Source organism: Talpa occidentalis, unplaced genomic scaffold (assembly GCF_014898055.3).
Source record: "Talpa occidentalis isolate TD23 unplaced genomic scaffold, MPIMG_talOcc4v2.1 talOcc4.2, whole genome shotgun sequence".
NCBI classification, from domain to species: domain Eukaryota; kingdom Metazoa; phylum Chordata; class Mammalia; order Eulipotyphla; family Talpidae; genus Talpa; species Talpa occidentalis.
This window is the reverse complement of record NW_023602073.1, coordinates 25,342,532-25,370,217: the sequence shown is the minus strand read 5'-3', so window position 1 is coordinate 25,370,217 and position 27,686 is coordinate 25,342,532. Positions and strand designations below refer to the sequence as shown.

The 27,686-nt window shown below is 38.2% G+C and overlaps 1 protein-coding gene across 2 annotated transcripts in view; it reads left to right on the top strand.

Annotated features, from left to right (window-relative positions):
• LOC119251066 (phosphatase and actin regulator 1-like) overlaps nt 1-27,686 on the top strand; it is a 139,673-nt gene that overhangs the window by 60,873 nt on the left and 51,114 nt on the right. The window contains exon 3 of one of the 2 annotated variants that reach the window (XM_054698440.1): nt 25,367-25,394. The exons of the other annotated variant lie outside the window; for it this stretch is intronic. Coding sequence (XP_054554415.1) covers nt 25,367-25,374 — 8 coding nt within the window. The 3' untranslated portion in view covers nt 25,375-25,394. Of the gene's footprint in view, nt 1-25,366; nt 25,395-27,686 lie in introns of those variants that run through there. 2 annotated transcript variants of the gene reach the window in all.

Genomic DNA, 27,686 nt, shown 5'->3' with positions numbered 1-27,686 from the left:
TTAAATTATTTTTGTTATGTACATATACAACATAATAAACATGTTAAACCTGTAAAAATATGCAAACTTGGTTATAAACTCCTTTCAGAGTCCTTGTACAACCATAAAATCAAAACAAATTAACAATCAAATACAGGCTACACAATCAATTAAAATCAAATTAACAAAACTAATTTAATGTGGCAAAACATGTTGTTTGGCTGAAATTAAATTAGCACTCAAATGTGAATATAGTATCGACTGCTATGGCAACAGAGCCTTTGATTTCAAAGCACCTATGTAACTCAGGTACCAGGTGATAGTTTTCTGGTAGAGTATAGTAAAACTTTCATTTCTTTTTTGCATTTACTTGGTACAAATAAGTCATTTACTTAACAACTCCACCTTTTAATCTTAATTAGTATTTCTTGTTGCTACTACAAAAGAGGTTATGTTACTTTTTTATGTTATTAACTGATAAAAGCACAAAAGCAAATCAGTTCCTATAGAAATTTGCAGAATCTTGAAAACATGTTCAGTTATACCCTGTCCCCATTCTGGATGACCATGGTACCAATTTGAAATCAGTGCCCTGGAAGGCAGTAAAACTTGTTTTAAACATGTCCAATGTGAAAAGGCTGTTTCACAAAATTTGGAAATTTAGTGTTATAAAGCATGTAAATACAGTTTTCTTTCTCTTATAGTATATTGCAGCTTCACTACTCCATATTGTTCTTTGTGCAAATTAGCAAAGGATGTTCTTCTCAGCAGACACAGCACCATGCTGGAGCTCAGGATGCTTAGCCATGGGGGCAGGATGATTTCAGTGTGCCCCCCGGTTTGCTGCCTTCATGCCATGCTCACCTGCACATGCACAACTGTACATGGAAAACCCAGGATATTAAAAAGTTAAGGAAGAAAGGTTCCTCTCTTTCACTTCATTTTCCAAAGGAAGAAATCTTGATTCTCAAGTTCACTCATTAGTTAACCCTCTTCATAATGTCATATTCAATTCAGTTAATTAAAGCAGATGTACTGGGAGAAGTGATGCAGTTTCCCTTGGGATATCATTCCTGGTGCCCTTATCTTAAATAAATAGTTCCTTTTCCACTTATTTCCCTAGATTTCATTGTATTTTTCCTACTTAATAGAATTAAACAATTAGTCAAATCTTAATTTCAATCCCTGAACTGCTCAATATTCTTGACCAGTTTTATTTATTGAAAAGACTATCTCCTTGCCTTGTGATAGTAACTAGAAAGAAATATTTTTGCTGTTGGCTATGGCAGCAATATAGAAGGATTATATATATTACATATATATATATATCTTGATGTGTGTTATGTATTGGGTATATAAGGGAATTATAAATATATGTGTGTATATACATATATGAGAAAGAGAGCATGCATAGTTTAAAGTTCCCTTTCCATATAGATAGAACTTTTTGAATGGAAATAAATGTGAAAAATAGGTAATTGTTATCTTTAATATTATACACTGAGCTGCGCAATAATCTTTATAGGTTATTTCTCAATGTGCAAGTCTGTGAGAAAGTGCACTCACATTCCATCCTGCTCTAGACCAGAATAAAGGAGGAAAGAAATTCATCAAGAACTTGTGGCAGGGAACTCTGAGATGAAATCTATAGATAAAAATCAGGAACTTTAAGAAGGTTTAGGGTCTCAACAGCTTTGTTGTATTTTTAATATTTTTTATATTGTGTTTAAGTATTTAAATTTTTTGATAGACATGTGCTTAATAAAAGCCCAATATTAGAATATTAGTGGGGGAAGGGGCAGAAGTAAAGGAAGAGATAAATTGAAGCCATTTCACTTCATGTATGTGCTTACCCACACCTAAGGATTCTGGGGGGGGGCAACTTTATCTGTATCAGGAACTGATGTACAGAAACAGATAATTGCTGTTATGCGATTGTGAGCTTAAATATAAACCCTGTCTTCTCTAAGCTTTATTCCCAGCAGAATTATGCAGAGGCAATTTTACTTAGTGGATTAAGACCATTTATCACAGAGTACATCTTTGCCAGATCACTGCAAAAGAAATAGAGCACCAGGAACTGCATTCTACCTAGAGTCAAAGTCTTAAATACACCCCTAATACCTCCATTTGCATGCATAATGTCCTCCTCTGGGCAAGCAAATAAACAACTCTGTGCTCAGAGCAGGCACTTTAATATGCTACCTCCCTGGTGTTTCTAGATATCCCTTTTGTCCTAAGGTCAGCTAAACATAACTATGTGCTTGGAAAGTGATCCTGCAAACTCTAGAAATATATGAAAATCTTAACTGGCTCATTTCATGAAATACTAGATTATAAACTAAGCCCATACCTGCCATTTTCCATATGACAATTGGGTTTGGAGGAGAGACGTGTTGGAGAAAGGGTCTGGTAAGACATGTCTCTACTCTAGCTCCTTCCCCCTATGCTACAGGAGATACCAAATGGGCCTGCGCATAATGGACACCCATGCTATTCTCAGGCAAACTGCTGAAAGTCGCAGATGAAAAGCTGAAATTCTTGATGCCATTGAAAAATGGAAATTAATGAATATTTTGTTGTTTTTTTAAAGATTTATTTATTTATGCATACAAGAATTGGGGTACAGGCCAGAGGTGTGGGGGGGCGGTGAAAGGATACACCAGAGATGGAGTGGGGAGCAGAATAGGCAGATCTACTGAAAGACACTACTGAGGGGGGCAATGAGGGAGACAGGAGAGGTCTGCTGCGCCACGTGGGTCACCTCCCTGGCCGGGGATCGAACTCATGCTGCAGCGGCTGCAGATAGCTTCATAGGTTGCATCTTAACCACTTGCACCACCAGCAAGACCCAGTTCTAATATTTTGGATTGCCCGCTAGGTTCTATATATGGTAGCACTGTGTGTTCCCCTCCTTTCCTCTGACATCTTGTATCTGGGATGATTCTGGCTTCACTAAGTCCCCATTCTATGATAACTTTAGGGTAGAAAATCTAGATCCCCTGGATAGCTGCTCTTGAGGATAAAGTTTTTGCTTGATCTTTCACTGTTAAATATTTGTTCTACCCAGGACATGATCATGTAGTAACAAAATTTTTTTCAAATCAATGCTCATCCCAAGGAAGAGGTGTCTCCTGTGTTAAAGTTTGGCAACCTATTTCCAAACATGCCTATAAGGGTTCTAGGGTTGCCCAATTAAAAGAATGTTTTCATCAAGCATGGCCAGTGTTAGCTAGTTTTCTCATTGGACAGAAGAGAGAAGCTCAATTCAGTCATCTCAGTGATGGGGGATTATTTTACTGGGAAGCCTAACGATAAAGAGACAGAGATTTCATGGCTTCCGACATCAGCCACTGACTAGATGCCTCTGCAGTGGGCCTGTGGGCCCTGGGCAGTGCTCGCCTATCTTACTGCCACCTCAGCAGCAGGGGTGATTGTGAGTCTGTTCTCTGCTATTCTGCTTCTGAACATATCTACTCTTATTCTTCTCACTTTATCAGCTGACCATTTATTCAAAATATTCTTTTCAAAATTCCACCTGAAAAAATGTTTTTGTCCTACGAAGTGAATAGCGTCTCTGTTGGGGTTGAACTTTTGTACCAAATCATCTCTTAGGTTTCTGATCAATTTAAGGTTGACAGGCAGGCATCCCAGCTGAGTCCAGTTCTTTAGAGCTGCTCAGAACACCCCTGCAGCTGCTGATTTCTCCACCTCGGCAGGTGGGCAAGGCCAGTGTCCTCAGAGAACACATTAGATGTGGCACGCACCATGACTAATGTGTCTAGTGTAATGTCAGGCCATAAAAAGGCTTGACAAAAAATAATCAGTGTGTGTTTCTAATGCATTTTCTAAAACTGTTTCTAATGTTTGCATGCAGCTTTGTAATATTGAGGCTATAGCTAAGGTTTTTCATAAAATTATTGATTAAAATATAATATTTCTAACTAATTACTTAAATCTATTATTTATTTTTCATGAGCTGGGATTGTTGTGGCACACAGGACAATTATGGGGAAAACAGTAATAAAAATTTACAAGAACTAGAAAGAGACACACTTAGCCTCTTGGGATGTTAGATAAGACTGGATAGTGGCCAGCCATAGAATTAAAAAAGGGGACTACTATTAATTAGATAGTCAGAGTAACAGAGAAATAATGGCTCTGAATGGCACTCTGATGATAGGGAGTGAGGGGCCATCTAGCTATCAAAAAGAATTATTCAGTAAACATAGTAATTATCTTGGTGCTTATTCTCTTATGAAATATATAGCCAGCTGGTAACTCAGTTGGGAGATAGAGAGGGAAAAATAAATATGTGTGTTCAACTTTGTCATTTTTGGAGTCAAATATTTGCAATGCACAGCTATGCATGGTCCTTATGAAAACTGTGGCCCCTCTAATGGTTTAGCCATGGGTTAAGCACAACAGATGCAACACCCAGCGGACACACATGATGAAGACATCTGAACTGCTGGCTGAAGGGAAAGGCTGTCCACAGCCCCTTGCTTGGCTTGTGCATCATTTGTTCAATGCCAGGAATCTTGGTCTCAAGTTGTCCTTTTGACATGTCACCTCCCTGCATCCACTGCCCCTGTGCTTGCACCAAATGCACAGGTTCTTTTGTGTTGTGTACCCGAATGATAACTAGGAAGAGGCCACATGTTTAACATTTACAACAAATCAAATCCACCCTGGATTAGTGTGACTTCCAGTGTAAGAATTACACTTAATATTATCCATTCATTTTAATGTGCTTATTTAAAGACATTTCTTTGCTCTTGAAATATATATGGTGCACAATGACAGCTGAGGTACAATGGTCAGGCATGAGGCCATAACAAACATGTTCTATGACAATGAGATAACTTTTTTTTTTAAAGATTATTTATTTATACAAGCACTGGGTACAGTCAGAAGCGTGGGAGGGTAAGAGAATTCACCAGAGCCAGAGTGGGGAGCAGAACAGGCAGACTGACGAAATACACTGCTGAGAGGAGCAGCGGGCACAGCAGGAGAGGTCTGCGTGTCATGTGGGACCCTCACCAGCAGCCAGGAACGAACCAGTGCTCAAACTGGTGCTGCAGAGGCTGTGGGCAGCTTCGCAGCCCAGTGCTGAACCGCTGTGCCACCGGGGAGGCCCGACAATGAGATAACATTTTATTTCATCTTTAATCTTATTTTTTATGTCCCAGCTACATGAATTTTTTAATGTAGTAAAACTATCATGTGCTGTGATAAATTCATGGTGGATTCCGAAATAGCACTGTTCAGCCTCAAGAAGCTTTGTATCATATTGTGGAGAAATGCAATCATAAAAATCATAATTACCATAGCCCCATATTCTTTTCTTTACAAGTATTTTCACTATTGTACAAAAATATTATAAATTACTGTCTTATTTTTACAAAAAAAAAAAAGATAAGTGACAAGTCCAAGTAACCAGATATTGGATTCAAATTCAGATTTTCTAATTTAAATAGACATAATCTACTATATTATGTTAAATATATAATGGGGTGAAATACTAAATTTTAGCTATATGGGTAATTCCTCCAAAAATTTTAGAAAGTTCAATTCAAGACATCAGTTAGTCCTATTGTTGCTTGATAGTCTTAATATGAGCTAGCACCAGAATGCACACACACATATATATGTACACATATAGATATGCATATACACACTATGCTATATATATACACATTTGCTTGTATATATAGATATGCATACACACATGCCCATATACAAGAGCTGCACATGCACACATACGTAAATATACCACTCTCCCATATAATCATATATTTATAAATTTAACATAGAGAGAAAGAGAAAATAGATTTAAACTCCTCTAGACCTTTATAGCCTAAGAAGAAATATAGGACATGCCCATAAAAAAAAATGCATTTCATCATAGATAACACACAGACAAATACTGAACTCACTGACTATAATTGCATGTATTGCCACCAGGTAGAAGAGGATGCTGTGTCCACCCCTTGCCTTTTTCTCCATTGCTATTCCACACCAGAGCTGCTACATAGGGGAATAAATGTGTTTGCATTACATTGATATATGAGGATACAAACAAAGGGTTTCTTCTTGCTTTGTTCAGGAAGGAAAACTTAGAGGCTAGTCTAATGCCTGAATGTTTCAAAACAATGGGCAGAGGCAGTACAAGGGTTAACAAATCACTATCAACCTGCCTGGGTAGTTTCAGAAAGCAGGGGGGAAACAGAAGGAAGCTTCAAGTTTCTTCCCTTATGTTGAAACAACAGTATTTATATAATGTATTCAGTCAAGACTCCTGGCATTACTAAACTAAGCTAGAAGTTTCTGAGATCTAGATGTCTTACAGAAGAGCTCTTTTGTGCAGGCCTAATCTCCCAGCTACCAGATAGCCACTTACACACTTTATTTAAAATAAAATGTTTTTTCCTTTTACTTCCTTTATTCATTTACTTGTATGTTATATATATATATTGCATATTTTATCTATATCACATTAATTTCTAGTATTCATTTATTGGTCATTCACCATGGCTTTATTTACTTAGTAAACAAATATTTATTATCTACTTTTTAAAAACTTTTTATTTTTTTAAATATTTATTTATTTATGCATACAATAGCTGGAGTAGAGGCCAGAGGTGTAGGGGTGAGAGGATTCACCAGAGACAGAGCGGGCAACAGAACAGGCAGACTGACTGAAATACACTGCTGAGGGGAGCAGCGGGCAAGTCAGGAGAGGTCTGCTGCGCCATATGGGTTGCTCCCTGGCTGGCTGGGGATCGAACTCATGCTGCAGAGGCTGCGGATTGCTTCCTAGTGTGGTGCTTAGCCACTTGCACCACCAGGGAGGCCCCTCTACTTTTTTTTAAAACAGTGGGTTTTTTTTTTGTTTTTTTTTTTTTTAAGATTTTTATTTATTTATACAAGTACCGGGGTACAGGCCAGATGTGCGGGAGGATGAGAGGATTCACTAGAGACAGAGCAGGGAACAGAACAGGCAGACTGACAAAATACATTGCTGAGAGGAGCAGCGGGTGAGACAGGAGAGGTCTGCTGCTCCATGTGCGTTTCTCCCCAGCCAGGGGGGATTGAACCCATGTTGCAGAGGCTCTGTACAGCTTCACAGTGCGGAGCTCAACCGCCTGCGCCACCAGGGAGGCCCTATTATCTACTTTGTACAAGGTAATGGAGTATATGTCACTTATTTTTCTTTATTGCCAATGTCTATTCTGACATCTTTTTTGACATCTTTTCAAAGGTCAAGGTTTACATTGTGTTCCTAACAACATAGTAGTTTTTGTGATAGTAATATCACTAGCCAAAGGGAATCTAAAACGTTGCTTCTTAATGCTATTTCTCCCTCTGCTTTTGAATACTCAAAAATATCAACATGGTTATAAGAGAGAAAACATTCTTCCCCCGGTAAGTGGCACCATTATTACTACATTGCCTTTGATGTCTAAAATATAGCAGGGGTTGATTATAAAGGTTTGTAACTGGTTTTCATAGTCTATTCATAAACTAATGCTAATGTGAAACCAGGAACTACCCTTTTTTCTCGTGTGTGTGTGTGTGTGTGTGTGTGTGTGTGTGTATTTGAGCAATGCCAGCATTATAAATTCATAGCTTTCGAAGGTAACTCAAATAGGATATAACTCTTAATACAAATTCTAAAATACTAATAATAAATTTAAAGTATCAATTATGGTGCTCAAAACAGTCCAGAATGTGATGTTTGCTATATGACTGAGCCTCAAGTTCAGAAATCAGTTTTTTTTTAAAGATTTATTTATTTATTTATACAAGCACTGGGTACAGTCAGAGGCACGGGAGGATGAGAGAATTCACCAGAGCCAAAGCGGAGAGTAGAACAGACAGACTGACGAAGTACACTGCCGAGAGGAGCAGTGGGCGACAGGAGAGGTCTGCACACTATGTGGGACCCTTGCCCGGCGGCTGGGGATCGAACTGGCGCTGCAGAGGCCGCAGGCAGCTTCGCAACCCAGCGCTCAACCACTGCGCACCGGGGAGACCCCAGAAATCAGTTTTTAAGAAAAGGAAGTAGAAAGAGAAAAATTTGAACTCCCTGTGTCTGGAATTGTCAATTATGAGTGATCATACAAATGTGCCTCACGTTTACTTAGAATCTATATTAACTGACAGATTCCCTTTCCTACACTATTTGGAGTTAAGTGTCAAGGAAGCTAGAGATCTGAAAATTGCTGTTTAGAAGTTGAATTCAAAATGACAGCTATTTCTGGAGTACGAGGGCAAAACTCTTCAGTGTTCACCATCATCAGACTTGATAAAGGTAGTCATTTTGTTTGTTTCTTCCTCTACTTTAGAAGCACTTAGCTAAGCCCTGCTGACAGAAAAGGGCATACTTGAAATTATAGGAATATATAAAAATATTCCATCTATAAAATTACATGTTTTACAACTCCCGAGTTAAATTACCTATGGTGGTGATTTTTGGGAAACAGAGGTTGGTACAGGCATCATAACTTTTATAACTGAGGCAAAATGATGTTTTACAAAAATTCAGAAAGTTTAGAAAATAAACTGCCAAGACATGAGTGAATCTTTCCTAGCCAGGAAAGATTAGTATAGCATTGAAAATTAAAACTATTTTCTAATTAACTGAAAGGAGATCATTTGAATGGGTGGCCATTGAAGAATGGTAGAATAGAAGGGAGCTTACAATCACCCCCTCACTTTACAATTGAAGAAATTGCCACAGCAGCAAGCCTGAAGCTGAATCTAGGTTGATTGTAACCTATGATAATACAAGGTTGAAACAATTTGGTTTCTTTCTACTAATAATATTGTCCTTTTCGGTTAGAACATTATTATTATCATCATCATCATTGTTTAGAAATAAGTATATATGAGATTAAATACAGATGTAAAGCATGAGAATTTTTAATTTTTACTTGCACTCCATGCCATTCAACTGAATAGAAAAATGCTTTCTTTGAAAAAAAAAATACCCATATCTTTCCATGACTTGAATGTGAAAGGTCTTTTATGGGGAAATCTATTATATTCAAGGTTGAGATTGGAAAAGTTCTGATGTATCCTGAGTAAATGGTTTCCCAGAATAGTGATGAAAAGAACAAAGATGTATTTGGGGAGTTTATTCCAATTTTCTCTTAAGCAAATGTTAAGAAAGCAGTGAGAAAAAGCTCAGTTTGGTGGTAATTTATAGTCAGGCTCCTCAAACAGGCAGACAGGTTCTGTTCAAAAGCAACCACATGTCAGTCTGGGATCAGATGCTAAATCACTGTGCTCCTCCTTGAGGAATTCCACAGGAATACAGCCCATGGGGTCCTGGGGCCTTGATCAATTGCATTGCTCTAGTCAGTGTGACATTTGGAACCAGTTGCTCAGGATAAGTAAGAGAGCAAACTGCAAAGACCATGGCTACACCAGCCTGGCCTAATCCTGGGGTTCAAGAGGGCATTTGGGGCTATTTACATCAGATTCATGCAAACTAACTTAGAGAAACAACATCACAGCATCCTCCCCAAGTTCCCCACAACATCAGCTGGTGTAGCTAGTGATATTGGTGCTACTTGCACTATTCAGCAGGAGGTGGACTTTGTATAAATGAAACCCCTTTTCTCACTTGCAAAAATGAAAATCTGGAGACCACAGGCAAGAGAGGAATATTATCTTGCTGTAGTTATCTTTAGGGATTGTGAATGATCTAGCAATAATATACAAAATCACGTTTTTAATGAGGTCCTCATGGGGTGATAGAGAGTAAGGAAATGTACCATTTCAACAGAACATGGAGGATTTCAACAGAACATGGAGGATATGTCAGGATCTAATTTCCTATGAAATTTTATTTCATGTTGTTACATTGCTATGATTTTTACATAGAATAAATGCTGTCTGGGACAACCTGGATGGAACTGGAAAGAATAATGCTAAGTGAAATAAATAAGAAGGAGAAAGACAAATACCAGATGATCTCACTTATATGTGGAATATGGGGAAACATATTAAGGGGTCGGTCAGTCAAAACCCAACCAATAATAAAGTCTCCAAATCTGACTGCAGCACTGAAGAAACCAGAATGGAAGGGTGGTGGGTGGGAGTGGGAGAGAAAGGGAACTTGGCGGGGGATTGTTGGGGAGCACAGGTGGTGGGCAGGGTGTGAAAGCATACATTTATAGAGGTTTAAACCTGTAATCCTGGAGCAAAAAAATCCTATACAAAGATGTAAACTTCCTTTACCTCAATATACAATATACATAATGGGTGGGTGAGAGATAAAACGATGTAATCCTTCATTTTGTATTTGTTGTTATTCTTGCCTATTTAAATATTTTATAAAATGAGGAATTATTCTACTTGTCTGAGGATATAAATTAATCTGACAGAGAACAGTTTCTAAGGCCCTGTTGGGTGCCCATAGTGGGCATAATATTCTAATCTTCATTTATAAAAACACCAGTTTAGGGTTAATTTTTGGGTATGGAGTTAAATAATGATCCAGTTTCATTTTGACTTGTGACTATCCAAGTTTCCAAAAACCATTTGTTGAGTAGACTTTCCTTTCTGCATTGTGTGCCCTGTCTCTGTGTCATAGATTAACTCTCCTTATTTGTGCGGGTTTATTTTGAGGTTCTCAATTCTACTCCATTGGGTTGTGTTTTCATTTTTGTTCCGAAGCATCCTGTTTTGTTTACTTTCATTCTGTAATGCAGACTTGAATATGAGGCATGAAAAAATAAAATACATAGAAGAAAACAAGATGGTACAGTCCCATACATCAGGCTCAGAGTTGTACTGGAAGGGAAAGAAAGAAACAAAAATAACAAATGGGACTACCTCAATCAGTAAAAGTTTTGTACAACAAAAGAAACCACCACAAAAAGTAAAAGACAACCTATGGACTGCGAGAAGTTATTCACACATTGCACATCTGATAGGAGGCTAATTTCCAAAATATATAAAGAATTCACACAACTCAACAACAACAAAAACCTAATCAAAAAATGGGCAAAAGACCTAGACACTTCTCAAAAAAAAAAAAAATACACATATGGCCAATAAGCACATGAAAAAAATGTACAGCATTAATTGACATAAGGGAGATGCAAATCAAAACCATAATGAAATATCACCTCACTTCTGTAGGAATGGCATATATCAAAAAGAGTAGAAACAACAAATGTTAGCAAGGATGTAGAGCAAAGGAACACTCTTTTACTATTAGTAGGAATGTAAATTGGTGTAGCCTTTATAGAAAATGGTGTGGAGGTTCCCTTAGGAAACTAAAAATGGAAATGACATATGGCTCATAAATACAACTGCTAGGTATGTATCTAAAGAATATGAAAGCACTAATATGGAAAGGTTCATGTACCCAATATTCATAGTCGCATTATTCACAATAGCCAAGACATGTAATCAACCTATATGTCCAGAAGACAGACAAATGGATACATTAGGGCAAATACACTCAATGAATACTATTCAGCTGTTAAAAAAAAAGATGAAATTGTGATTTTTGCAACAATATGGATGGAAATTGAGGTGATTACCCTAAGTGAAATAAGTCAGAAAATACAAGAAAACTACCAAAGAAAAAAAACTGGCAAATACAGCAAAAATAAATCTCAGATTTGGTGAAAAATAGGTGGCTTCCAGAGGGAAAGAGTGAGGCATGGGGGAAGTCCTAAAATCAGGGATTATACCAAAGTGTAGGGAATCGTGTGCACATGTTGAAGTGTGAAGCTGCACACTTGAAACTGTATAGCTATATGAACCAATGATAAATCAATAAAATTTGATTTTGGAAAAAAAACACTAAAAATTTATAAAACATTGTCTCTACCCTCTAAAAGCTAGTAAGGTTAGGGAGAGATAAGAGATCTAAGAAAGAATAGTAAGGCAGAATTTGATTAAATGCTGAATGAGCATTTAATGAGCATTATAGCGAGTAAATGCTAAAGCACTTGTGTTAATAAATGTTTAAATACTCAAGAGCAAAAGGGTAATGTAGGTTAACTTTGAATGGAAGATAAGAGTTGGAGAAGAAGGAGTATTTGGAGAAGAAATAAAGAAGTCAGTCAAGAACTGAATATTATCAATATTACTTTTCTGTCTTGAATATTATCAATATTACTTTTCTGTCTTTTGATGATACAAATCACCATTTCTTTGTTCCCAACACTCACTATTCTAAATTCCTCTTAAATCACTTGATCTCATGAATCTCTCTACACAGTCCCCTGATATTGTTTCTCCTGAGACTACCAATATTTTCCTCCCTACTATATCTAAATATCAGATTTTATATATCTCATTATTCTAGACCTGTCAGCAACATCTGGCACTATAAAACAGAGCCCACCCCACTCCGTACGTAAACTTTACTCACCTTCCTAGCTCCCTGGGTGGCCCATCCTCCTGGTTTCCCTTCAAGTCATTGATGACTTATCTAAGTCTCCTTTTACAGCCATTTTCCTAGCCCTGACTGTGTTAACATTGGAGTTTCAGAATTAGGGCCTTGACCCTTTTCTCTCTGTCTTCATCGACACCAACTCCCTTGGTGATCTGATTTGGTCACATAAATTTAATTACCATATATGCAGTGAGATCTTTCAAATTTATGTTGTGAGCCAATTACTTCCCAAACTTTGTATTTGCATATCTAACTGCTTTTTGACATTTCTACCTAAATGTCCAATATCAAATTCCTCATCTCCCACCACTAGTAGTCATTCTGCCCTTACCCCTGCTATCCCAGTTGTTAAGAATTCCATCTCTCTGGTGACTTGGGCTTAAACCTTGGAGTTGCTCTTCACTCATGCTTTCTCTCATCAACTACATCTGGAAATTCTGTTGATTCTTTTTTTTAAAGAGTTATTTATTTATGCATACAAGAACAGAGTACAGGCCAGAGGTGTGGGGGGTGAGAGGATTCACCAGAGACAGAGCGGGGAGCAGCTGAGGGGAGCAGCGGGCGAGACAGGAGAGGTCTACTGTGCCATGTAGGTAGCTCCCTGGCCAGGTATGGAACTCATGCTGCAGTGGCTGTGGATAGCTTCACAGTGCTGTACTTAACCCCTTGCACCACAGGGAGACCCAAATTCTGTTGATTCTTCATGAAAGCTATTATTAGTATATTACTAGTATCTGACCATATCTTTACACTTCTGTCGCTGCCAATTTGATTCACCCACCTTCGTCTCTCTCTTGGTTTATTTTAATAGTCTCCAAATAAATTCCTATTTCTACTTTTCCCCATAGAAATCAATTTTCAAAGTGCTATTTTTTTAAATTTTTAAAAAAATTTTAACATTTATCATTTTTTACATTTTTTTAGACAATAGTTACTTCCTCCCACCCCTTCAGATTGAGTCCCCATAGAGTTTCCTTCCCCAAGGCACCCGTGCACCATCACCACAGTCCCCTGTGCTCCTCCCTCCCTCCCTCTCATCCCTCTCCCTCCTCCTCCCCTGCAGTATGTCTCTGGTTTATAATTTTCTGGTTTTGCTTTGTTGTGGTTTGTACTGTAATTATTATTTTTTTTACACTGATGTCTTATTTGGGTCCCCTATATTCCTGCTATAAATGAAACCATCCGATATTTTTCTTTTTCCTTCTGGCTTATTTCACTGAGCATAATCCCTTCTAGTTCCATCCACGTTGCTGCGAATGTCATGAGTTTATCTTTTTTGATTGCTGAACAATATTCCATTGTGTATATATACCACATCTCTTGATCCAGTCATCTGTTTTTGGGCATTTGGGTTGTTTCCAGGTTTTACCTATTGTAAATAGTGCTGCAATAAACATAGTGTACAGGTGTTCTTTTGAATCAATGTTTTTGTGTCCTTTGGGTAGATCCCTAGTAGTGGAATTGCTGGATCATATGGTAGCTCCATTTTTAGTAGACTGAGGAACCTCCAAACAGCTTTTCACAGTGGTTCTTTTTTCACATCCTCACCAACATTGGTTGTTGCTTGTTTTTTTGATGTGTGCCATTCTTACTGGTGTAAGGTGGTGTCTCAGTGTGGTTTTGATTTCCATTTCCCTGATTATAAGGGATGTTGAATATTTTTTCATATGCCTGTTGGCCATTTGCATTTCCTCTTTGCAGAAATGTCTTTTGAGTTCTTCTCCCCATTTCTTGACTGGATTGTTTATTTTGTTTTTGTTGAGCTGTGTGAGTTCTTTGTATATCTTTGTGATCAGTCCCTTATCTGTTGAATGGAGTGCAAAGATTTTTTCCCAATCAGTGGGGTGTCTCTCTGTTTTGGTTAATGTCTCTTTGGCTGTACAGAAGCTTTTCAGTTTAATGTAATCCCAGGTGTTTACCTTTACCTTCACTATCACTGCTTTGGGTGATGAGTCTTTAAAGATGTTTTTCTGAGATGTATGTCTTGTAGTGTTTCACCTATATTTTCTTCTATATATTTTATGGTTTCAGGTGTTATGTCCAGTTCTTTTATCCATTTTGAATTGGTTTTTGTGCACAGTGAGAGGTAGTGGTCTAGTGTCATTTTTTTGCATGTGGAAGTCCAGTTTTCCCAGCACCACAAAATGGTATTTTAAATGAAAAGTCTTGTCACTCCTCTGTTCTACATCCTGTACTAGCTCCCAGTTTCATTCACTTGGAGGAAAAATCAAAGCCCCTATAGGAACCTGCAAGGCCTTTTATGACCTGGATCCTGTTACCTCCTCTCAAATTCCCTGAAATTATCTGGATCACTCTTTCTGATCCAGCCACAATGATCTCCCTTGTTCTTTAAACATATCATGTAAACTCATGCATTATAACCTTTTTTCTGGCTGTTTCCTCTACCTGCCAAGCTCTTCCTCAGATAGTCCATGGTTCACTAGCTCACCTCCTTTAAGTTCTTGTATAGGTGTCACTCATTTCAGTGAGGGTGCGCTATTCAAAATTCCAAACAACATTCCCATCCCTGCCACTCACTTTTATATTGTCATCAGCTATCTCCTTGGTAAGTGCAAGCTCCATAACCCGTGATCCTTGTTTATTCTGCTCAGTGATAAAGGCCAGGTAGCATATGCTCAGCAAATATTCTCTGAATTAATGAATAACCTGATATGGCTAACTTACGGAAAAGAGAATATTATTAGAAGTATATGGGATAGGTCAGAATATCTAAAGCAACATGGTGAACTAGGCATTGAAAAAGATTGGCACTATCTCTTCAAGGCCCTGCCATCAGGCTAAATCCTGAGCTGTACTTGGATCAAGGTAGAAATACCAGAATGAAAGCTTCTAATTGGCCTAGATTGGTCACCTTCCAGACCTTGCCCAAGAAAAAGAAGGTCACCTTGATAGACAGTTCTGTCAAGTCTAGATCAGATGGAGAAAGACCAATTATCCCTTTAAAATCAGTGTGATTTTTTTCAAGGAAGAATGACTAAAGATCAGGCAAACACAAAAGACAGCCTATTCAGTCATCATTCAAACAACACTAATTGAGCACTAACTATATATCATTCATTGACTACACAGAGGAAGATGGAGGGAGGATAAATAGTCATTTAAGCAATTATGTATAATGCATATGCTAACCTTCTATGGAGACAGAGAAAATTAGTGACTGCTTCTTTCTGCAAAAACAAGAGGATTAGAGGAAAGTTGTTAATGGATGTGTAAATGTTTCATTAGAGAGAATCTCAGCAATCTCATCCTTGGGATCTCTCACCTGCACTTGCTAAAGTGATCATTGGAGCCTCTCTCATTGAAGTTTTAGGTACTTGATCTTGTTCTGTGCCTGGAATAGAGGAATGCATTTGAGGAATCAAATGACACAAAATGTCAAGAGATGAGTACAACCCCAGGAATTAGTCACTGACCTCACTTTCTCCACAATGAAGTGAACTAGCAGTACTTTACAGTGAAGTGTGGACATGGTATCCTCAGAGAGAAGTGAAGAGGTCAGAACTTTGGCAATATAAGTTGCTGCCCAGCAACCTTAGAAGAGAGGAGGGCCCAGTAGTTTAAGGCCCCAGCCTTAACTCCTGTTGGGAGTTTCTTCACCTGTCTAAGACTCAGCTCTAAAAGTAGGGTGACAATTCATGAAAGTCCTATCCTTTTCTCAAAAGATTAAATGAGACCATTAGTTGCTGTGTTGTAGAACCAATAGTATGGTGCCCCACACAAAATAAGCAATTGCTAAATGTTTATTCTTTCAATGATTGCTTGCTGAGCCCCTCTGTGTTCAGCTTTGTTCTAGGTGCAGCAAAGGTACACCCTAGGAGGGAGTACAGAAATAATATGTAGGTAGTGGTTAAGTGTCATGAAGAAAAACAAAGCAAAGCAAGACGAATAGAAAGTAATGGGGTAAGGATAAGTAATATTTAATAAAGGATGGTCAAGGAGATTTATCTGATAATGTGACATTTGAACAGAGAGCCAAAAATCGTGTTAATATGCATGTGTATGTGCACACAAGTATATGACGGCAGACCTACACATATATAGACATATGTATATTTACTTATGCATATATCTATTCATTCAAGTATTTGTGTCATAGGGTATGGCTGAAAATAAGAGCATAAAGAGTTCTGAGATCTTCCTGAAAAAAAGCTTAAATCTACAGAATATTTTTTATACTGAGAAAACTCAAATACAATATTACGGATATCATATTCATGCCCATGTATTTCAAGATATTTATGCTTGCGAAAGTGTCAGTGTTTTATGCTTTAGAAATTAGTCTCTTGTGATCATGTTCTTCCAATTTCTGTTCAAATCCTGAAAATTTAACTTGAGCTGAAATTCTTTTGGATTCTGAAGATTTCTTCTACTCCATTTGAATGGAAGTCAAGATTTAGGGATACGAAATAGAGCTCTATATTCTTGAAGTTTGTTAGTCCCACTATGCTTGTGCTTTAAATAAAAGCTGTTTTCAAGAAGCAATCATCAAAGGAATTCTGAAGCTTTTCTCTCTTGACTACACCTACATGTTTGCTATTTTCAGCAATCTCCCTCCGAGTCAAAGACATTGTTTAGATTTTAGATTTTTCTTGCTCCCAGTCAAGTGTATGAGATTGTCATTTTAATTTTAACTTCAATGTTGTAATTTCCTCCCTAAGGTCATTATCAACTCTCACCCCATGTTAAACAATAAAAGAAAGATGGAAAAGAGTAATTATTAGGAATCATTCACATGATGTGTTTCATTCCTTGCTAGTGCTCTGATGTGAGGTTATTAAGTCAGTATTTCCTGAGTGTTTCAGAATCAAACTCAAACATATGTCAAGTATTCCATTATGTGAGAGTTGGCAACCATTCCCACCAGTACTGATTCCAGAAATGTAGTGGTTTATAAAATCCTTTCATTGCAAATCTTTGTATAGAATTTTTTTTCCTTTATGCAGATTTTTATTTCATCCATGATTGGCATTTTTAAAAGAAAGTAATTTCACCAAGGACAAGGCTTAAATGAATGGAATATTGCAGGACTTAGGTTACTGTGTATTTTTCTCCATTCTGTGTATCAAGTGAATATAAGGAAATTTTAATATAATTTCATTCTTTATTCTTCAAGATTTGAAAAGAAATATAAAATCACAGAAAATATAAATTTTTATGAGCTTTTGGGTTAGAAGACACCTCAAACTGTGATTGTATTAAGATATCAAACCCAGAAATGTTGGGTGACTTATTAAAGTTAATTTAGTGGTAGAAGCCTCATCAAAATCCAGGATGTGTGATTACATCTTAGTGGTGTTTAAACCATAACACTATTTTTCAAAGACAAGTGGAAAATGTATAAATCAACATTTCTGATTTCTTCAATGAGTCATCAAATTTCACATGTAATCAAGATCACTTTCTGAAAGTTTCTCCTAAAACTACTGTATGGCAATTAGCAATTTGAATAAAACTTACAGTTTGATTGAATGAAATTCATGTGAACTAGAAATAAATTTAATCCAAAAAGCATTTTCTGTGTACCAACAAAATACCAAAATGTTGAGCACTGTGCTAAGTCCTGGGAATATTAAGAGTAATAAGATGGTCCATCCACGTTGCTGCGAATGGCATTTTATCTTTTTTAATTGCTGAATAATACTCCATTGTGTATATATAACACATCTTCTTGATCCAGTCATCTATTTTGGAGCATTTGAGTTGTTTCTGGGTTTTACCTATTGTAAATAGTGCTACAATAAACATAGGTGTACAGGTGGTCTTTTGAATCACTGTTTTTGTGTCCTTTGGGTAGATCCTTAGTAGTGGAATTGCCAGATCGTATGGTAGCTCCATTTTAGTAGACTGAGGAACCTCCAAACAGCTTTCCACTGTGGTTGAACCAGTTTGCATTTCCACCAGCAATATAAGAGAGTTCCTTTTTCACCACATCCTCGCCAACATTTGTTGTTGCTTGTTTTTTTTTTTGATGTGTGCCATTCTTACTGGTGTAAGGTGGTATCTCAGTGTGGTTTTGATTTGCATTTCCCTGATTATAGAATTATGCTCAGTGAAATAAGCCAGAAGGAAAAAGAAAAATATCAGATGGTTTCACTTATAACAGGAATAAAGGGGAACCAAATGAGACATCAACGTTAAAAAAAATAATAACAGTACAAAACAAAACAAAGCAAAAACAGACAGTTATAAAGCAGAGACACACTGCAGGGGAGGAGGAGGAAGAGGGGTGAGAGGGAGGGAAGGAGGAGCACAGGGGACTGTGGTGATGGTGCACTGGTGCCTTGGGGAAGGAAATTCTATGGGCACTCAATCTGAGGGGGTGGGGGGAAGCAAATATTGTCTAAAAAATGTAAAAAATTATGAATATTAAAATTTAAAAAATAATAATTAAAAAAAAGAAAAGAGTTGGCAAAAAAAAAAAGAGTAATAAGTTGGAAAGGGCACCAAATTTGAGTCAGAAGAACTTTGGATTTAAATCCTGGTCCAGTCACTTAGCAGCTGTGTAGTCTTAGAAAAATATGTTAACCTCTCTGAGCCTGAGCCTCACCCCACAGGGTCTACTTGTGAGGACAAAAGGGAACATTACACTTTTATAAAATGCCTAGTCCACTTCACACAGTGTAAACCCTCAAATATGGTATGTCCATCCCTCATAGATTAAACAACCTAGTAAGAGAAATTGTACTGTGAATAGATGGTGCAATTTGATAAACTTCAGTGAGTTACTGCTGAAGTACTGAGGGCCTCCTTGTTTATACTGGTAGGAAGCATCAGGGAAAACAGGGGAGATATTTGAATGGAGAAGCCATTTCCAGGCAGACAGTGTAAAAAGGAAAATTCCAAACCCAGGAAAATTCCAAAAGGAAAATTCTAATACCAAATATAGGATACTGGTATTCAGTAGAAATAAATGAAACTTTAAATTTTCTGGTAGCCACATTTTTAAAAGTACTGATACTATATTTTATTTAGATGTGTATTAAAATAGTATCCTGTCAAAATGCCATCAAAGTAAAACATTAATGAGATATTTTATATTCTTTCCCCCATACAAAGCTTTTGAAATTGACATGTACATCCTACTCATAGCACATCCCAATTCACATCAACCACATTTAAAGTACTCTGAAGTGGCTGATGGCTACCTTAGTGGACAAGCATAGAGTGGTGGGTGTGTGAGTGCACATGAGCCTCGGAATTACAGAGACAGAGGTGATTAGAGAGAAAAAGGAGACCAAATGATAGATGTAGGCCAGGTTATGGAAATGAACTTTATATTTTTACATAGATGAATAATAAACTTGGTCTGTGTTTTATAAAAATCACTATGTAAGAAGGGGAGTTGAAAGACCTTGCATCACTTCTGAGATTTTTCATGAATGATCTAGACAGACTAGCACTTCTCATACCTTAATGTGTACATGGGTAATCTGAAGATCTTGGTAGAATGCAAATTCTGATTTTCTAGCTCTGGGCTGGGATCTGAGATTCTATATTTCTAGCAAACACCCTGGTGAAGATGATGTAGCCACACTTTGAGTAGCAAGGATCTAGAATATAAACTTTAAAATAACAGAAAAGATGGTTTTACCATGAGAAAGGAGAAAGCCTAGTTAATAATCAAATTGTCAACCGATGACACTAGTACTTTACAGTCCAGAACTAACGACTTAGCACTGAGCCTTTTTAAGTCATCCTCCCCCTGTAACTAGCTGTATCAATTAAGGATGTGAATGACAACCATTATTTCTGGGAAACTCATTAATTCATGTTAAAAGGATAAAGACATTTTGAACATAAACTGCCTGTGATTGAATGCTCTTCGGGAAGAACGTTCTGATTCACAAATGAGTTGGAAACCACAGCACTGTAGCAAAATTGCCCATGTAAAGGTTAGGTGTATGATTAATGGGTCCTAGTGTTTGATTTAGGTAAAGTATAACCAAGTGATGGGGGAGAATAAAGTGGGAGGGAGATGCAGCAAAACAGGTGAATTTATTTCTGTATCCATACATGTTATATAATTTGGAAAAGGGTAATTTGATCTAAATGGAAGGAAAAATCATAGCTTTTGAAGTTCATTTTATTTTATATACATTTTATTCCTTTGCCTTTTTAAAAGGCATTCTGTTGATTTTTTTCTTTCTTTTTTGGTAAAAGAGTAAGAATTTTCTTCAAGGAAAACTCTTGATGGAAAATTTGTCTTCCCTTAACCAAAATTCATACTTTCAGAAATTAATCTTTAAGTTTATGTAGATGCAAACATTATTGTTCCTAAAATTCATTAAAGAGTCCCAATTATTATTAGTCATCCAGTGAATTTGTTTAAATAAGAATTAGCACCTTAACTTAGAGGATATACATGTGAGTTCCTTTACAATCCAAACAGTTAAGCTGCATGGCTTACTTAACTTGCCAAGCCAACAAAGCTGACACTTTTTCTTGATTAAGTGAAATGTGTGGGGGAAAAGGAAAAAAGAACAGCATTTTTGGGCTGCATGGAGTGGGGCGATGTAATTGTTACCACTTCTAAATATATGTATTAAATATATACACAAGATTTTGCATGCCCTCTGACATGAGTAAGCATGTGCATGCTTTTTGGTTCATAACAATTATGTTAAAATCCAATTTAGATCAAAACAATCTGGGCAAGCAATATTGTCTTTTTTCTCAGCGATGCCATTAGGAAGATTAGTTGGTACCTAAGGTGCTATGTTGTAAGACCTACTGCCCCCACAGACTTTAAACCAGCAGCAGTACCAGCCTTGCCTGCTCACTGAGTACTGGCTCTGTCTCTGGAAATGGTGCTACAATGTGCAAGATGGAGCTTCCAGATGCCTCTGCAAAATGAACCCAGAGTTGGGATTCCTTAATTTTCAAATGTGTGGCATTCAATCAAAAACTAATTTTCTCTGATCTTTGATTTCTAAGGTTAGATTCCCAATATAGTTGCTAGACATTGGCATCCAGTTTCCACAGACACCTAGGAAAGAGTGATGTGAGAAGTGTGGCTTTGGGTAAATGAAGATAGCATCCAAGAGAGAAGAATTCTTGTGGGCCTCATGGCAGCTGAACCCTGGGACACTTGAGGGCTAGAGTCCACAGGTGAGGCTTAAACAGAAGCAAAAGAAGGTAGCTAACAGCTCTCTTTGCCCATTGAATTCCAGTCCTGAGCTAAACACTTTTGAAAAATTCTCATATACTCAGCACATCAACACCAATGAGCAGTTATTATCACTACCACTTTTCCATTTTACGGAAGAGAAAATTAAACCTCAGAAATATAACTCTCTCACTTCAGGGCACAGAATTTGTCAGCAGAAGAATCAGACCTCACAACTCTTTTGTCAAACTCCAGAGCCTAGCAGACTGTGTGTGTGTGCATGTGTGTGTGTGCACAGGTGTGTGTCTGTGAAAGAGAGAGAAAGAGAGAGAGAGAGACAGTGACTAATAATAGAAAAACTCCAGTTAAAGAGAAAGAACCGATCTCGAAATACATGCGGCTTCCAGGAGTGATGGCCGCATCCAGGGTATGCAGCAAGACAGATGTAGTAACACAGATTGATGGGTTGAAAAGTCACTGAAAGTTCTGTAGCTGCCAGCTTACAAGCAGCTAGGAGACAACTGGGCCTTTCCCATAACCTCTGGGAAAAGCATGTATCACAGAAATCAGCAAGCAAAAAACATGCGTCCGTGAACTGTTGTTGTATAATGATTCAAGAACAAGTACCTTCACTGCTTTCAGTGCGGCGATCAGTACATTTCTTACCTACTGGACCCTCACAGTTTGATTACTATACTACCTCAACCCACAGGACATGCTTGTGAGAAGATAAATCATTCATAATGTCTCTCAGTACGTAATTATTTGAGTACCTCCTCCATAATATTTTGGAGTTTATAGGCTAAGAGGAAAGAAGTAATAATGCACACAATTTAACTGCTTTGATGGAAGAGATATTGAGTCTAAAGAGGGAAGAGGGTAAATTCACACTTGTCTCATGGTCACTGGGGATCCTGGGCCCTCTCTGCCCACCTGTTACCCCCACCTCTTAGAACTGTCTCTCCCTCTCTCACCACTCCAATCACATTGGCCTTTTTGTCTGCCAGGATAAGCTCATTCTTCCCTTTGTACCACCTGCTCCCTCTACCTAGAACCCTCCCTCCTTTGATGGCCAGAGGGTCTGCTGCTTTCTGTCACTGAGGCCCCAGCTCAAGTGTAACTTCATCAAAAATGTCAATTCATTTTATAAAATTTAGGGCCTCCCTGGTGGCGCAGCGGTTGAGCACTGGGTTGCGAAGCTGCCCGCAGCCTCTGCAGCGCTGGTTCGATCCCTGGCCTCCAGGCAAGGGTCCCACATGACACGCAGACCTCTCCTGCCGCCCGCTGCTCCCCTCAGCAGTGTACTTCGGTCCTTCTGCCTGCTCTGCTCCCTGCTCTGGCTCTGGTGAATCCTCTCACCCTCCCATGCTTCTGACTATACCCAGTGCTTGTATAAATAAATAAATAAATCTTAAAAAGAAAAATTAAACATTCAGTCTTTATTATTTCTTCATGACATTTACCACCATTTAAAATATCATTTCTATTGGTTTTCATGATTACTTCTTGAACTGTCCATCCCTCACCCATACACACACACACACACACGCGCACACACGATTAATGCCATAAAAGAAAGGGTTAATTAGGTTAATTGTTTTGTCTGCCCTAAATGCCTGGCCCTATGATTGTCAAAGAGTTGGCAGTCAACAAATACTCATTGAATGAGAGAGAGGAGAGAGGGTCAAGAGGGAGGAGAAGGAAAGGATTCAATGAGGAGAACTGAGTGGTTTGAATGGATGTTTCCTTTTTTTAAAATATGACAAGCAAGAGGGAGAGCTGCCTGTTATATAATGATGTAAATGAAATTAAGTTGAAAAGTAGAAAGTGTCACTGCTCTGATGGTGGGAGAAACTCAGGAAAAAAGGTAAAGGTGATTTAAGATTTCAAGATTCCAAAAGACAGTGATTATTCTCAGGACATTCCAGGCTTGAGGCCCAGTCCAGATATCACTCCTTAATTATTTTTTTAATATTTATTTATTTATGTATACAAGACCTGGGGTACAAACCAGAGATGCGATGGGTGAGAGGATTCACCAGAGGCAAAGTGGGGAACAGAACAGGCAGACTGACTGAAATACACTGCTGAGGGGAGCAGTGGGTGAGTCAGGAGCAGTCTGCTGCACCATGTGGGTAGCTCGCTGGGCAGGGATCAAACTGGTATTGCAGTGGCTGCAGACAGCTTCACAGGTTCCATCTTAACCCCTTGCACCACGAGGAAGGCCTTTAATTATTTTTTAATTTTATATATAAAATTGATGTTTGTATTTGGAAGTTAGGATGCCCCCCATGTCTAGTGCTGTTACCAAAACACTCCCACCACCAAAATACCCATAGTCCACACCACCATAGTCCACCGTGCTCCATCCCCACTTTGTTTTCCTCCTGCACCTTCCCCTCCCCCCTCTGAATGTCACAGTTCTACAGTCTGATTTCAAGAGACAGTTTTTTAGTTTGGCTTTATCTAATCCTTTGTCTTGTTTCTCTACATTCTACATATAAGTGACACCATCTACTGTTTGTTTCTCTCCTTCTAGCTTATTTCACTGAGCATAATCCCTTCCAGCTCCACCCATGTTTCTGCAAATGGCATGAGTTTATCTTTTTTGATCCCTCGTAGTATGCCTAGAAACAAATGAGTAGATCAAGAAGACAAGAAGACGTGGTATATATTCACTCCTTAATTCTTATGTAAATAATGTGGTATAGCCCAACTGATTTTGAGTCACTCAATATACAATTGACAAGCTCTGGAAACAACCTAAGTGCCCATGGACAAGTGAGTAAATAAAGACAATGTGGTTTAAATACACAAAGGATTACTAACCAACTACAAGAAAATTAAAAAAGGTGAAATCTTGCCATTTGCACCAACATGGATGGAAATGAAAGGGATTATGCTACATGAAAGAAGCCAGACGGAGAAAAAAAAGTACCAAAAGATCTCACTTGTGTGTAGAATATTAAAAAAAAAGAAAGAAAAGAATAGATAAAACAAAACAAAAACAAATCTTTGAATTCTGACAAAGAACTGAGGCTACCAGAGGAGAATGGTGTAGAGAGTGGGGGAACAGGAGCAAACTGTGGAGAAGAGGGTGGTGTAATTTGCTAGTGGGCATGGCTGGCACACCTTTGAAACAGTATGGACCTGTACTCTGAAAACACATACAGTGCTATCAGCAGTATTGCCTCAATAAAAATTTAAATTAAATCAGTGCTTAGGTGGAGGTCAGTGCATGCAGAAAGAGTGCATGTCCTCCTTTCTAATTTGGGGAGTGGTGACATGTCTTGCATCTTTTGAATGGCCACCTCAGAGTTAGAGTGCATCACAAAATAAGCTGCTATAAATGCTGAGCTGTCTTTGAAAGCATGCTTTGCTGGAAGTTTTTCATTCTTGATACATAATTAGCATGTGCACCATTACACAGTGTTTAGAACAGATTCACATGGTTTCAAAATGTCAGAAGTTTATGGTCCTTTTTTGAATCTGCATGGTGGGTGCCTGATTTCTCTGTTCTTTTATGCAAGTCGGTTGCTCTGTCCCCCTCCAAAAAAAATTCCACCACTTCTTCTCCAAAGAATATTCATATTCTTTCCACTATAAAATTGTTCTCTTTTCTTTCCTATATAAAGAACTCCATGCTGGAGTCAATTTACTTGACTAAGAATTTCTTCAAGCTGTGAAAAAACTGAGTGACAATGTCTAAATGTCATGTTCTACCATAGTCACTTTTGGGAAAAGCAATATATGTATTTTAATTTGACCTTTCTTGGGAGCACATTTGGTACATGTGGTCATTTCAGTTTTTTTTTCTCTTTTCTACATTAAAGATTTATGAAAGGATCTTCACCAGCATGATATTTCATCATGATGTATGGAAAGGCTGTTTCCCAAATGCCAGAGTGTGTAAAAAGGTGAGGCCAAACATCAGTCTGGGTCTTACCAAAAATTAGCTTATATGGAGAGAATTCACCATTATTTCTTTTTTAACGTGTGTTAATACCACCCCAAATAAAATGCATATGTAAATAAGACATTGCTAGCTTTCAAAACTAAAACCAGTGTTTTCAAAATACTTATTTTTTTGAATTTCTTTTCTGAGAAAAAAAAAAAAAAACTATGTTATCTTCTTTTTGTAACAAGAAAAACATCTTATAATACCAGGTGCTCTGCTTCTTACCAGCATTCAGAGTGATTCCACAGGAATCACCTACACTTTCAGCAGAAAGTGAAAAAATAAATTGTGTTTCTTTGGGAGTAGACGAAACACCCATGAAGGTAGCACCTACATGTCTTAACTCAGATTCACTGATGGAAACTGATATATCATGGATTCTGGATGTATCAGAGACCTTGGTGTTCCTGTCCAAGCTATACGGCGTTGTGGTTACATTTCACGAGCACCTCACCAAAAGGCTGCACGCCAAGGAGAATAGTGAATGGGCAATGCATGCAAAGAGCATGACTCTAACCTGTTGGTATTTTGTGCCTGTGACAACTTCTCTTAGACTCAAGTTAGACATGTTTAATTATGCCTCAATGGATGCCATTGTTTTCTTCTTTATTTCTTGTTTTAACTTTTTAATTTTTTAAAACATTGTTCATTTTTAAACAATATTTCCTTCCCCCCACTCCCTCAGGTGTAGTCCCCATAGAATGTCCTTCACCAATGTACCCATGCACCATCACCACAGTCCCTTATGCTCCTCCCTCTCTCCCTCTGATCCGTCTCCCTCCTCCTCCCCTGCAGGATGTCTCTGATTTATAATTGTCTGTTTTTGCTTTGTTGTGTTATGTATTTTTTTAAAGATTTATTTATTTATTTATACAAGCACTGGGTACAGCCAGAAGTGCAGGAGGGTGAGAGGATTCACCAGAGCCAGAGCGGAGAGCAGAACAGGCAGACTGACGAAACACACTGCTGAGGGGAGCAGTGGGCGGCAGGAGAGGTCTGCGCGCTATGTGGGACCTCTCGTCCGGTGGCCGGGGATCGAACCTGCACCGCAGAGGCTGCGGGCAGCTTCATAATCCAGCGCTCAACCGCTGCGCCACCGGGGAGGCCCTGTGTTTTGTATTGTTATTATTTTTTACACCGATGTTTTATTTGGTTTCTCAATATTCCTGAAGCCATTCGATATTTCTCTTTTTTCTTCTGACTTATTTCACTGAGCATTATCCCTTCTAGCTCCATCCACATTGCTGCAAATGGCATGAGTCTATCTTTTTTGATGACTGAATAATATTCCATTGTGTATATATACCACATCTTCTTGATCCAGTCATCTATTTTGGGCCATTTGGGTTGTTTCCAGGTTTTACCTGTTGTAAATAGTGCTGTAATAAACATAGAGGTACAGGTGTTCTTTTGAATCAATGTTTCTGTGTCCTTTGGGTAGATCCCTAGGAGTGGAATTGCTGGGTCATTTGGTAGCTCCATTTTTAGTAGACTGAGGAACCTCCAGATAGCTTTCTATAGTGGTTGGACCAGTTTGCATGCACACCAGCAATGGAGGAGCGTTCCATTTTCACAACATCCTCGCCAATATTTGTTGTTAGTTTTTTTGATATGTGCCATTCTTTTTTTAAATTTAATTTTATTTTATTTTTAAATATGTATTTATTCATGCATACAAGAGCTGGGGTACAGGCCAGAGATGCGGGGAGTGGGGGTGCTGAGAGGACTCACCAGAGACAGAGTGGGGAACAGAACAGGCAGATCAACCGAAGTACACTCCTGAGGGGAGCAGCAGGCAAGTCAGGAGCGGTCTGCTGCACCATGTGGGTTGCTCCCTGGCCGGCCGGGGATCGAACTTGTGCTGCAGAGGCTACAGATTGCTTCGTAGTGTGGTGTTTAATCTCTTGTGCCACCAGGGAGGCCTCTGACATGTGCCATTCTTACTGGTGGAAGGTGGTAACACCAGTAAAAATGTTTTTTCCTTTAGAGGTAGCAGAGTGATTTTAGTAATGTAGTTCCTTAGGGAAGTCATAACAAAGAGGAGTTGATCAATCTAGAAAATAACAGAGTTAAAGATGTTTCAAAGTCAGTGTGTCTACTTCATGTTCCAAGGATCCTTCCAGTTCTTGGTTTCTAAAATAGTGAATTGTGCCAATAAATATTTGCATATAATGCTTATAATATTTTTTTAATTT